At 39.8% G+C, this 14,371-nt stretch overlaps 2 protein-coding genes across 2 annotated transcripts in view; both read left to right on the top strand.

Moving 5' to 3' along the window:
* Positions 1-9,642, top strand: part of tead1a (TEA domain family member 1a) — a 31,972-nt gene extending 22,330 nt beyond the window's left edge. Inside the window, exons 6-12 of the mRNA XM_033968455.2 lie at positions 36-85; positions 987-1,048; positions 1,826-1,953; positions 3,012-3,185; positions 5,564-5,704; positions 5,781-5,933; positions 7,101-9,642. Of these exons, the coding sequence (XP_033824346.1) occupies positions 36-85; positions 987-1,048; positions 1,826-1,953; positions 3,012-3,185; positions 5,564-5,704; positions 5,781-5,933; positions 7,101-7,214 (822 nt within the window). The 3' untranslated portion in view covers positions 7,215-9,642. The remainder of the gene's footprint in view (positions 1-35; positions 86-986; positions 1,049-1,825; positions 1,954-3,011; positions 3,186-5,563; positions 5,705-5,780; positions 5,934-7,100) is intronic.
* Positions 9,643-11,156: 1,514 nt separating this feature from the next.
* Positions 11,157-13,683, top strand: rassf10a (Ras association domain family member 10a). Its single transcript, XM_033968694.2, has one exon. It carries the CDS (start codon positions 11,431-11,433, stop codon positions 12,766-12,768), a length of 1,338 nt encoding a protein of 445 aa, XP_033824585.1. The 5' UTR covers positions 11,157-11,430; the 3' UTR covers positions 12,769-13,683.
* The last annotated feature ends 688 nt before the right edge of the window (positions 13,684-14,371 follow it).

The raw sequence follows: 14,371 nt of genomic DNA, 5'->3' as shown, positions 1-14,371 counted from the left end.
TCGCTAAGCTAATGTATGTGTGTATTCAATTACAGCTGTGGCAGGGCATGATCCCCGGAGGACAGTCCAGCTCTACCGCAGAAGAGTGAGTCACATTGACCTTTTACTTACACAGATAGAGGAGGAGCGTAGATAAATAGTGTGTGGTATTTTTTTCCCTTTTGTACGACTCAATATGCTTCATTCAAATTATACACAAAGAAATAAAAAAATAACAATAGTAAAAATACAAATTATTAGAAGCACTGACATCACAGAATCTTATGACATGGGCCGTGTCTTGCAATGATAATGGTATCTTGGCATCTAGCTCAATATCCAAAATTTTAATATCTAACAATGATGAAGACTACATTATTGTAAACCTAAACTTCTTTTTTCCTTTTACTGACTCCTTGTGGCTGGTGTTTGAATTCAGCAGTATCTCACAATGGTGCGGAAATAAATCACTTCCTCGTTCATTATTATCTTACAAATCTACATAAAAACAATAAATCATTTCTCCTCAGCTTGCTTTGTTGCATTACAGTTTCTTGGAACACAGTTCAAACAGGTGAATTAACAAACAAGCTGCCAAAATAACTAAATAACTAAAAACATGAGGCTATGGTAAGGCTTTGTCATAAGGCATTATTTCTTTTTCGCAGATACCACATGATTTCTGTAAAATGAAGTAATTTTGTCCTTTTAAAGCTACTACCCTGCTACTCTAACTCTATGAGAAGTCAATAGCCAGAGACGGTTCAGTGTTGCTGCATTGTTCTGTATCTCTCTTATACACTCCAGCTCAATGGTGGAGATGAGCTGCGGTGAGCTGATGGTGAAAATGATAATGGTAGGAAATAGAGCAGGTCTGCTTTACTCAATTCACTGTCTCTTGACCCCTGCGCCGCCGCCACTGTCCCCATCTGACTTTAAAAGACTGTAGAGCATAATGTCACCACTTCTTTCTTTGTAACGCCCGTGTCTGCCTGGTCCTCTCACAGCATCAAGCCCTTCTCGCAGCAAGCCTACCCCGTTCAGACAGCAGGGACCACCACCATCCCAGGTGAGCAGGACCACTGGATCATCATTATCTCCTTTCTGTGGAGCGAACACGCAGTACTGTGGGCAGCCATTAGGGCGACAGGTCGTCTATGGGGAGGGTATTGTGTGAGCAGCAGGATCCTGGTCTGTGGTAGTGAATATAGACAGAAGAATAAGGTGATGTCATTATTTGTGAGTTGTAGCTTTAGGGTGCAAGCAACTGGATTTCATTTTAGTTTGTGGTAAATTATATTAGTTACAATATCGAAGAATGGGAGACATCATGCTAAAAGATACCAGTTGTATATTTTGGGGGATATTACATAGCAAAAAATACATAGATTTTAGACAGTGATGATAAAAAACTTACAATTGTCCCTTGCCCTTTCAGCCTTTTTGATAAATCTGATGCACTGGGGACATTTTTAGTGCAGCAGAATCCGATAATGATATTGTGATTATTTCAGTATGAGAAAGGTATCTGTGTGGGAAGTGTCTGTTCTCACTTTTACCAGTAGAGGGAGTTGTTTAATGGCTCCTTAAATGTTGCTGCTGCTTTTTACACATGAAACGCCTTCATTATACATTTCATACTGAGTGCTCTATGTTGCTGCTTTGTTATCTTTATCTGTGAAAAGTGCTATACAAATACCATTTACTTGCAGCTTACTTTGATTTTGAATATTGTAAACCTTGCTAAATAAATTTTCATTCATATGTTAATGCAGTAATGACAGGTATGAAATAGATGACAGCAATGAAAAATTCAGTGAATGCTAATTTGTTGAATATGGTGCAGGCTACGAACCGCCCGCTGCCGCCCAGACGCACAGAGAGCCAGCATGGCAGGGCCGCTCCATCGGGACCAACAAACTCCGACTGGTGGAGTTCTCCTCGTTCCTGGAGAGTCAGAGGGAGCAGGAGGCAGTAAGTACCAGCACACAGACACACACACACAGAGCGTGGACACAATGGACACTGGTTTATGGTGTAAACACAGATGACAGATAGGATTGTGGAGCGGAGCAGCCCTGAGTGTGGATAACCTTTGTAAAGCTCTATCTCGGCTGGGCCCAGTCTATCAGTCATCCCGCCAGTGCCCGGCTCAGTGTCATCGCTCAGCCTCACTCACCGACAGCTGCCATTCATCTTGTTGCTCTTTGTGTGGACAGTGAAGCCTCCTATACACTTTTACAGCAGCGCAGCGCACCTTGATTGTAAATGTAAACAAGCTACGAGAGTGTTTACTATCAATGTATATAGATTTTTATAAGTTTGAGTCTTGAATAATTTCCTTTTTCGAACTGCTTGAATAAATTTCATCCATATCGTTTGTTCCAGTTGCAAAGCGCTCTTGTTTATTTTACGTTCCTGCCACACCATTTGAAACAACACCCATTAATTGCTTATTTGCTTCTGTATATTGAGGCAGATATATAGGTACAGCTATATTCAATCAAAACTTTATTTCACACACAAATAAAAAATAAATAAATAAAACATTAAAGCTCCCATATTACACAACATCGATTTTTGTGATCTTTAAGCCATGCTATAATGCTGTTACCTCATCCAAAACATACCTGGAGTCACACATGTTTGAGCAGTCCTAGTTTATTAGTCTGTCTACATCTCCAAAGCTGAAAATGCTGATGTCATGAAGTTAACAGCTGCCTTTTACCTTTAGTTCAGTAGAGATTGGGAATTCCAGGGCTGAAATGATCCAGATCATTCAAGTGCAGTTGTATGGAATTTAAAAACACAGCGGAGCACTTCCTGTATTACCACATGACATCACAAGGTGGATTACAGTGTGAAATCAGCCTAAATATGCAGGATTTGTTTGTTAAACATGTGAATGAAACAAAACACAACTTTTTTGATGAGGAAAAAACATTATGACATAAATAAAAAAAAAAAAGTGTAATATGGGCCCTTTAAGATATTTCCCATTGTGCCTCACTGTTCACTATCTTCCTCCTCAGTACAACAAGCACCTGTTTGTGCATATCAGCCAGTCGAGCCCGAGCTACAGCGACCCCCTCCTGGAGTGTGTGGACATCAGACAAATCTACGACAAGTTCCCTGAGAAGAAAGGAGGTCTGAAGGAGCTATTCAGCAAAGGCCCACAAAATGCATTCTACCTGATTAAGTTCTGGGTGAGAAATGCACAAATACAGACACATACAGATGTTTTCTTTCATTCATTCTATTGTGTTACTGTCATATCATCAAGCAGACAGAAAGATATAGGTAGGACGTTTATGAAAAGCTTTGTTTGGTTCCTATCTAGCGAATAGGAAGTATAATTTTGAAGGCTCCATGTAAAAAAAATATACTTGCTCAAAATAACATGAGGACAACATTGATTATTTTGAGTTCCACACAACTGGCATTAGAACGAACGCCTGTGTGTTTACCTGACCGGAGTTGAAAAAGTATACTGGACTACCTATCTGACAATCAGCATAAGGTCTGCTGTAGGGGTGGGCCGTATTGACACATTTCATACACATTTTTATTAGAAACACGCTCAAACATGCTTGTATAGATTTTTAGTTGGAGTATTGCACAAAATCTTAACAGACTGTAAAACTGAACACACGAGTATAGGAATATCATCTCAACCATTGCTTTTTTATTTTTATAATGTTGGTAATATTTTAATGTTGCATACTCTCAGAACAAACATGTTGCTGTTATTGTGTACAGTTGTCCCTCACTATATCACATATATCACTATCAGTGTGACTCTGAAGTGCTGTATGTTTGCAGGTTTTTTTCCCCCCAACAAAACCTACAATGTTGATGAAACATTCTGCACTGAACTTTGAGAGTGTTTAAACAAGAGAGAAATGTGAGAAAATGTTAATGCCTGTCTGAGAAAAGTGTATAAAGTGTGTAGTGAGGGGTTTACAGCCTTACATATATAATAATTGTAAAAAATAAAGCTGACTACATGGATTTCGCCTATTGCGGGTTAGTTTTAGAACATAACGATAAAGGAGGGACCACTGTATGTATGCAATGTGATATGCAATGTATGCCCATCTCTAGTTGCTGTTGAAAATTGAGTTGAAATTCAAAATATTTTATAAGAAAAATTCCTTGTTACTTTGAATGATTTGTGATAAAAACTCCTAAAAATGGGACTTCAGTGGCATTCATTGTTGTCAAGCATGAGTTTGACTCACTTCTTTCTGGCAGAAGTCATTTTCCCAGATGCCAGGTCAAAACATTTTCATCCTGGGAACTTTGTGACCAAAGGCCTTTCCTCTTTTCAATCCCTTCTTTCCGTTCATTCTTCCTCACCAGTCTGCTTCTTTGTATTGTTGCGTGCATAGTGTTTTTGTGTGTGTGTGTGTGTGTGTGTGTAGTTGTGTGCGTGCATCACCTGAGAAGTGGAGGTGTTGGTGTCTGCGTGCTCTGCTTTGTTTGAACACCTGCTCGGCCCCTGAGTCATGGGCCTCACCTGTATGTCGCACCTCGCTGCTCTTTCTTCACACCTCACAACACCCTCCTCTGCAATAGAGCGCCTCTGATCACACGAATACAGCACTCAGACACAAACATCAATACTCCCCGGATAAACATGGAACAGTGGGAGCAAGTTACCTGCAATGTACAAGAGATGTCATAATAAATGAGTAGCAGCTGCTTGATTATGGAACATGATAGTTGCATTTGTATAAATCATAATTGAAATTAAATGACTATTCAAATGATTATTTACATAGAGAAATGGTAGGGAATCTGCAGACTTAAAATGAACAGAACAAACAGATTAAATTAAAGTAGGTGACGTATCTCTCAATAATAGACTGTTGGAAACATAATAAATAACGTTAATGAATAACTTCCATGACTGAATACATACAAATTAACTATTAATTATGTGTATATACTAGTTTTTTGGGGAAGATAATCCTGGTTTAGGGTTATTGTGTTAATGGCATTATCGTTTGTCTGCAATATATTGCTCTTCAAAGTGTGTTATTGTGACAGGCCAACAAGTATTGCATAAAAAGTGAATGGACTGTAACATTTACCGCACAAGTAGGCCTGCAGCAACAATCGACTTATCGTTCAATATATGAAATCTGAAACAATATATTTTTATTGTGTAACCAATGTCTTTGCAAAAATGGGGAGATTTTTGTTATTTTTGTTATAATACGAGAAGATTTGAGCTATACAGGGTTGAATGGCTAATTATAGGTTCATTCTGCTATGTATTTGTTGCAGCTCAGGTCTTTTAATGACCCTATCTATTTAAAAATCATGCTTCAGAATGTGTTATCATGACAGGCCTACATACAAGTGCAGAATTATCACATTATTTCCTTGTTCGAAAGATTACACTGCAAATTATCAATTTTAATAATCTATTTGACAAAAACAACAATTATATTACTCTCCAGTCTCCATTAACAAAATAGGAATCTGTTTTAAAAAAATGCCATGGTTTGCTGTGAATGCCCTGATCAAAAGCCAGGAACAAGTGTAGCTAATAATTCTTGTGCTTTATTGTTTCTAGGCGGACCTGAACTATAATGTACAAGATGACCCAGCTGCCTTCTATGGCGTCACCAGTCAGTACGAGAGCTCTGAAAACATGACCATCACCTGCTCCACCAAGGTCTGCTCCTTTGGCAAACAGGTGGTGGAAAAAGTGGAGGTAAGGTCTCTCCACCTTTAAAGTACATTGCCCTGGTACCGCAAGGGTCCGCAGATACTAAGTTGTTTTGTTTTAGACGGAGTACGCCCGCTTTGAAAATGGTCGCTTCGTCTACAGAATCAGCCGTTCCCCAATGTGCGAATACATGATCAACTTCATCCACAAACTCAAGCACCTGCCTGAGAAGTACATGATGAACAGTGTGCTCGAGAATTTCACTATTCTGCTGGTAAGGACGCAATTTACAATAAGTAGTTTTTGATTTGTTAGTATATTCTAAGCTAGTGTGTCTCAAACTTTGGTTTCACTTTTGTTTCAAACTCTGCCTTTAGTGGAACTTTGTGTCTTTTGCAGTTCTTGAATAATTAGCATAGACAAATATATTTATATATTTTTGTTCTCTTTTGTGTTAGTCCTCACTTCTGTAGTCATGGGTAGACACCAGACCTGGATTTGTCCTGTTTTAGTTCTGGAAAGCTAAATAATTTCTTTAGTGGTACTTAAGAGGTATAAAAAAGGTATAAAATACATCTTAGACCAGTCTATTCATTCTATTTATCAATTACAAAATAAGAAGTCACTGCTTTTCTCTAAAAAGCTACACAATACAATACAATGCCACATTCATATGAAAAAAGGAGATTATCAGTATTCATCCATGGCCCATATGTGTGGATTAAATATGTGAAAATCCCTTTTCCGTTCTATATTTTACATCACCAAACAGATACTTGCTTTCATCAGGCACAATACAAACCTGAGGAGCATATCTATGCCATACCATGTCTACACCTCTGTACTGTGTGAAACAGATGAAATGTAACGTAAAAGAAATGTTTATAAATGCTGTCAATGCTACAGAATTAACTATAGAAGTGGAATAACAAGTTTATCATGACAGCTCTTTATACACAATAAAGTGCATATAGTAATATAATGTATATTGTATATAACAAATGAAGATGTGTTCAGATATTTATTTATAGGAATAATTACTAAGACTTATATAGTAATTGGATATTCAGTCAGGTTGATTTCAACTTAAGAATTTCTTGGTTGACTAAAAATATGCCCTGTGCATACATTCAACTAAAGGAAGTGTGGTGCATGCAATCTTCTATCTCCATAATCTAACCCTGTATCTGACAATAATAATATAATAATAACTATGCGTAATGGGAAGTACTGCCTTCATTTGTAAAAAGGAAGACTGAACTCAAGGTTCACTCCAAACTCTCCAGCTGACTCACTCTTCTACTGTAAACTCAAACCTTTTAAAATGCCAATAACAGAATAATTTGATAAATGCAATTTTGGTCAACTGCCAACAGTAATCATATAAACGACTACAGCCCTAATATCCAGATTATTAACACAATTTAATTCCTTATCTCAGGTGGTGAGCAACAGAGAGACCCAGGAGACACTGCTGTGCATGGCGTGTGTGTTTGAAGTGTCCAACAATGAACATGGGGCACAACACCACATTTACCGCTTGGTCAAGGAATAACACAAACTTACCCCGTCCCATGCTACAACGATGGCCTTCTGAAGAGTCTTTCAGCCAAATACTTTAGTGAAGGAACCAGCTGCCTTGTTTAACGCTGCCCCATAGTCCTGTTTGAGAGGTGGACATGGCAGGATGGCAAGACTATATCAATTGACCAAGAGGATTCGCAACAAAAACACGACCAAAACATCACCACCCCAAGAATCAACAACCATTTTGTATTTTTGCTTTCAATGGTGGTGAATTGGGGCTTGGTCCTATTTGGGAAATTCCTCTCAGGTGATTGGAAAAACATGACTGGCCTAATATATGTATGTGTGTGTGTGCGTAAAACCTGTCAATGGAAACCGAAGTTCAGACCCTGTGTTTCACCAATATTCAGAAGAAATAATAACACTACTATCTGCAGTGATTTTGTACAGAAAACTAAATGTGTGTCTTCTAACACAAAAAGGTCTGTCCCAAAGAGATGAATCACATTTTACCCACCTCTTGTATGTTGAAATGACTGAAGCATCTAAACACGATTATCAATAGTTACGTATAGACTATATTTTAATTCAAGATATCTAAAATAATGTAATTAAGAGATTTAAAACAATTCAGGTATCATTTAAATGGGTTTTAGATGGGGGAATAAATGTCAAAAAAGTCAAATGCCCATTTTGAAGCACTCTGATGCCAATACAAGTCATAATGTATCAAATTAATCATGTTTATATGCCGGACAGAAGTAAAGCTTTAACATACTGTATATATAGATCACTAACCATTTTCAAATGGCCCAAAACAGAATCTATCCATCTCTCTGTAAAAACAAATTAAAAAGAGTAAAAATTTTGCATTGATAGATTATTATATAAAATAAACAATAGAAATAAACATTTCTTTTATCAAAAACCAAAAAAGCAGACATGCTTCAGCTGCATGAAGTGCCTTTGAATGGGAGCAGTCATTTGGGATGAAAAAATATTATTCGACAAATGCACATGTTTTAAGTGCTAGGATAATTTTTACAAACGTCATGCTAATTGGTTTGTTTTGGGGCCAGCCTTATTCGTTCTGTGTGTGAAAAACATAAGCCTGACTAGATTTGATGTTAAGCACAATGGTCATTATTATAGGCTGTCTTTATTTTAAATTACAAGTGCTCTTTGAGGCCCTCTGGTGACAAGTGCAGTCTAACCCGAAGCCGTGTATTTCCTCTCGGATTTGCTTGTGGTTTGGAGGAACTTTCTGCTAAATCCCAGCTTTGGTTGTTCTTGGAAAGGTCCATGCAGCAGCAGGAGTTTTTGTTGAGGTCACATGATGGTGTCAGCTAACACAGAGCTGGGACTCATAGTGGATTGAGCTGACAGTCTGGACTCTATCTTCACCTGCCTGACCAAAGACACCCATTATTATATCACTACAAACACTACCAGGGCAATGGAGTACTGGCACAACTACTTACAACTATTAAGGGGTCATTTACCCTGACACAATTGAACGATCAAGGTGTCAATTTTTTATTTTTTTAAACTTGAAAATATTATCAGATTTGTGTACTGTGTTAAGTAGCCATGTAGGTAATGAATAGGATCCTAATTAATCAGTGTTGATGGCAATTTTGTGGAATTCTGAAGAATGCAATTTTGTTGGCATTGTACAGTTTTGCAGTAACATATTGACACATTAAAGATTGGGTAAAAATCAAGTTATTCATGCTAATAAGGTTAGATTATTGATAGAATGAATTCAATGAGTTTTGTGCATTTGAAAGCACTATAAAATACAAAGAAATGTATTGTTTTAGCAACAAAGGAAAAAAGGCACTATGAACTTGCAATGATTTGTTTGTTTGAAGATAATCAAAGTACGCACTGAATATAAAATGACTCCTTAATAGTAATGGTCTTAAAACATACAGATCTCATTCAGCACGTAGACAGCCACTGACGGTTACATCTTTTTTAAATGTTATAATTTTTGTTTAAAAGTGAAGCTGTTTTTGAAGTTGTCAAGATTTCCTCGTTGTATTGTTACTGTTGTCTTGTCTGTGCCAGCTGCATATTTATCTGCTTTTCTGAAATCCTACATGTGGCACTCAAGTCCTGTCTGTAATCACAAATCCAAAATGGCCTTGAATATTCGGACCCAGTGCAGCCTGTGTGTGCACTAGAGGGTTTCTATGGTGCTTTGTATAAAAGTGACAATAACCTTTATTACAGATGTTGTGTATATTTGATATACTAATGTTTATCCAATTTTGTGAGAGTATCTTTAGAAGAATCCCCGCCTAGTGGTGTGTGTTGGTACTGCACAGGGTCTGATCTTCGCTTTGTAACCCCTCCCTCATGGCTACAAGTATGGTAGATATTTTCTAGCTTTGTAGAAACTTTGTACCCATATGCTATTCACTTGAAATAAATGGTCAGTTCAAAACTGTGCTACTTTGTTCTGTCTGTTTCATGTAATGTCACATATAGCCTACACAGCCCAAGAGCACATTCACTAATATTGGATGGAAAGATATTTGTGCATAGAACCTATAAATACATAAATACATAGCATATATAGACTGATGACTAGATGCAACATTTTGCTTTGTACAAAAGTACATTAAAACTTTATAATATGACTCCTAACATGGTAGAACTGTCATTATTATTTACGACCACCAGAGGGAGACTGTGTCAAAGAATAAAGTGCTCTGGTGTTTCATGTTACCAGACAAATAGACTTATGACGCGATCCTTGAATTTAAAACATATTTGGCGTCAAACAATAATAAGCTAATGGTACAGTAACATGAGTGTGTCACCAAGGAGCCCATAATACACTATTTCTGATCCATGTTATCATGTTTTCTCATCAAAAACATACCGGGAGTTTTGTTTTGGTTACACACACACGTTTAACATACAAACTCTGAATATTTGGAGTTCTTCTCTCAAAAGGAAAACACTCTGTTCCACCTTGTGATGTCATGTGGTAATACAGGAAGTGCTCAAATATGTTTTTAAACTCCATACACCTTCACTAAAATGATCTGTATGATTTCAGCCTTGGAATTTCTGATCTACTGAATAAAAAGTAAAAGGTACTTGTTAACTTGAAAACTACCACTACATGACATCACAACGTGGAACAGAGTATTTTGAGCTTTGAGGAGATGTAGACAGACTAATTAAAAAAAAAGGTTTACTCAGTAATGTGTGAATGAAGCAAAAAACGACTCCAGGTATGTTTTTGATGAGGCAACAACAATATAATATGACTTAAAGCTCACAAAAATATTTTGTGTTACATAGGACCTTTAAGTAGTGTCGTTAAATCCTTAATGTCGTTGTGAGTGCTTGCTTTGAAAGCCTACTGCAATCGTCTTTACAGTGGCCACTCTAAGCACTTATTGGGCCAACGTACACACATCTGAGCTTGTCACGAGACGTCTAATGGAGTCTACGGAGGTCAGGGGTCAACACTATAGCTCAGCCACGAGACTAATGCACCAATCTCTAAAGTTACACTACACATATTCCAGAGCATAAAGCTGATTATGCCCTCTCTGTTATGTATTATGTGACTATGGATTTCAGTCAGGGCCGGTCTCCTGCAAAGCACAGACAAATATGGACGTTTACAGACGCACCAAGATTATCTGTTTGATCTGGATTTATCTCGCTTTTGTTTCATATATGGTTTGTTTTCATAGATTGTTCCTTTCATAGATTTTGTTGATTTTCTCACATCTATCCATTTTTTCAAGGCTGCAGACCTATTTAACATGGCGTGCGCACATTTCAAAATGATACGTACGTCCCTTTGAAAGTTCAGTCTGACGTTTTCACCTGAGCTTCGACCGTGCGTGTGAAAGAGAGAAGTGTGGGGGCGTGTCCCAGCAGCCCCAGAACAGCCTCTGTTTCTGTTCAGTGCCTCACTCTCACTCAGACTGTCCCGCTGCTTAGACGCACCCTGCTCCTCTCTTTTCACTGGCATCAAAAAGCCGGTCAAAGGAACGGGTCAGGAGACACATAGAGGACACATGGACACGGGGTATGCGGTCCGGTACTGACACTGAATAGACCCACCCGCAGTAACTTTATTATTTGTTTTCAAACTTGGACATCTCGCGCGCGCAAGGACATGTGCGTGATGGAGCGCATGAGCTGCGGACGGGCATGAGCTGTGGACTCAGAAAAAAACCTGGCTGAGCACTGACCAGAATCTGGTCCTGATGGAAGAAGAGAGCAAGATCTCGGTGTGGGTGTGCCGAGAGGAGAAGCTGGTGTCAGGGCTCACGCGCCGCACGACCTGCGCTGATGTGGTACGTGTACTTCTGGAGGAGCAGGGTGCCCGGCTGTTGGGCGCACAGCAGTCCTACTGTATAGTGGAGAAATGGCGCGGTTTTGAGCGCATTTTGCCCAACAAAACGCGCCTGATGCGTCTGTGGGCTGCTTGGGGCGACGAGCAGGAGAATGTACGTTTTGTACTTGTGCGTAATGACGCTTCTTTGCCAAGCGGGCCGCGCAGCGCCGAGGCCAAGGTGGTCCCGAGCAAAGATAGCCCGGCAGGACCCCGGGGACATGGCTGGACCACGGTGTCACAGGAAAAACAACGGCGCGTGGTGCGCAAAGCTTTCCGGAAGCTGGACAAAATGAACCGGAAAAAGGAACAGGTGGCAAACAAGGATCAGGCATCAGTGGAACGGATGGAGACCTTGGTCCATCTGGTGGTCTCCCAGGACCACACCATCCGACAGCAGCTTCAGCGCATGCGTGAGTTGGACCGGGATATTGAGCGATATGAGGCTAAGGTGCACCTGGAGCGCGTGCAGCGTCACGGCCTCAACTACGTCCAGGACACCTACCTCCAAGATGCGGCAGAGATTGGAACAGCAGAAGAGCGGCGCAGCATGCAGGAAGTGCTAGCGCAGTTTGAGGAGTATGCTCTGTGCTGTGAGGAGCTTGTGCGTGTGCAGGATGAGCTGACTGAGCGCGAGGAGCTCGTAGACCACATCACTGCTGAGATCCAGGAAGAACTCAACCACCGTTGGATGGAGCGCAGGCGTGACGAGGTGGTACCGGGGGATGTTTCTGGAGAACAAATGATAGAGGGGGCTCGTGCATGTGATGTGACAGAGCCGTACGTGCACGCGGATGGTGTCTCTGAGAATGAGCTGGCTCTAGAACAGGAGAGGATCCGAACTGAGTTGGACACCAGCCTTTACATTGGACTCAGACTCAAGACTGACCTGGATTCCACCCGGGCTCAACTGGACTCCAGTCTAGTGCAGTGGCAACACCGTGAGCAAGACCTGTTGGAGCTGCTGGACCTCCTGGCCCGGGAGGACTCAGGGGAGAAGCCTCGAGACATGGGACTGGGGACTGATGGGACTGGAGGGACTGAGGGGACAGTGGGGTCTGGAGCAGAGCTGGACCACAATGGGACCTGGGTTGAACAGGCCCGCGGTCTGTCCAAGTCCTGCACTAATGATGAGGACTCAGACACTGGCCTCAGCTCTATGCACAGCCAGGACTCAGACCACACTCCAGTCTGTGAGTCCCTGGTCTAGACTCACCACTTAGATCAGTATTGGCAATAAACCCTTCCCACATGCACCTCCTTAGAGCAATAAGTGTAGTCCAGCCCAAAGAATCTAGGCCTATCTCCCAGCTGGATTGGGTCAGACATGGTCCAAGTTTAGTCTCTGAAGGTTTATTACACTAAGTCTTCCATCTGTATGCAAAATGCAAAATCTAATATTGTGCAAATGCATCAGTAGAACCTATTTGTGTTAGACTTGTTCAAGTGAAATGTAATTAGTAACCGAAATACATTAGACTCCAATAATGTAAACTAACAACTAAAAAGTTCAAACATAATTTCATTTAAGCACCAATAGTAACTTTACATTATAGTGAAGTCATAATGCAGCATTTTGTGTTAACACAGGACCAATGTACTTCATGGGCTGTGTCTTAAGAAGTGCAGCTGGAGCATAATCCGTGAATCTCCAAAAGTGTGACATCAGGAGCACTATTTTTAGCTGGGACTCACTTCCTGGACAGTAGTTGGTGCACAGCAGTATTAAGTGTTTCTTTTACCAGATTTACACTCACACACTTGCCAGGGGTCAGCAACTTTGAGATAATTTTGTACCACCTTTCTTGGCTTGCTTTTAAAATTACCTATTATGTTCACAAAAGAAACATTACTCCTTCTTATTTACCATGATATGCAACTTTCAGACAATGGAGAGATTGGGTATGTTGTGTGGGTTGGTACTGGTGACACTGTGGTAGATGTTGTTAATCTGGATTATGAACAAATGCATCTGTCGATGATATTTGATGTTTGAGAGACTAGATACTGAGAGGGCTTGGGTAAGTACATAAGAGGGATGGTTACCAATGTGGACTAGAGGCCTCAAGGAAGACCAAAGATGTTATGAATATTGATAAAGACAACATGAAGTTGATATATTAGGGCACGGATCCTTTCATCTGATTTGATTAGATACATTCTGATTATTCATAACAAAACAAAACAAAACAAAACTATATATATATATATATACTGAAATCTGAACTGAAATCTGTTTTCACAAATGACCATGAAGTTGCTGACCCCTGTAGACTTGAGTAATTGCAGGGCACTGTATGGCTATACACTTTTATGTATGTAGTAAGATTGTTGTGATATTGACGAGTTCAGCCATTGTGGATACAATATGATTGATTCAGATTATTCTCAACAACAAAAATGGTTTATAACTGGTATTCAAAACTTCAACTTTAATACCATGACAAACTAATTGTGATGTGATTTCTTTGAAAGCCACTAAACAACATAACCCCCCTCATGGTCAGGCAAAGACTATTGTGCAGACCACTAAAAAACATTTAGTTTTAGCTCTAAAGACCAAACTGAGCTGTACAGTATTTGATGGTTTCCCTTTTTCAGTACTGAGTACAACTACCCTGAGCTCATGTGATGTCCAGTGTGAGAATCACTGTATCAGACGTCTAGAGAAAATGGCTTGAGTTATTGTATGTGTGTATGTACCTATATGTCTGATGCTTTTGAGTCCTGTCACAATAATATATCGGTATCGCAGACTTGTAGCTCTGGACCAAACTCACCTCAGATAGTACTTTATGAGCTAGTGTTCAATA

This window comes from Periophthalmus magnuspinnatus, chromosome 6 (genome assembly GCF_009829125.3).
Source record: "Periophthalmus magnuspinnatus isolate fPerMag1 chromosome 6, fPerMag1.2.pri, whole genome shotgun sequence".
NCBI lineage: Eukaryota > Metazoa > Chordata > Actinopteri > Gobiiformes > Gobiidae > Periophthalmus > Periophthalmus magnuspinnatus.
This window is presented reverse-complemented; position numbering and strand designations above follow the sequence as displayed.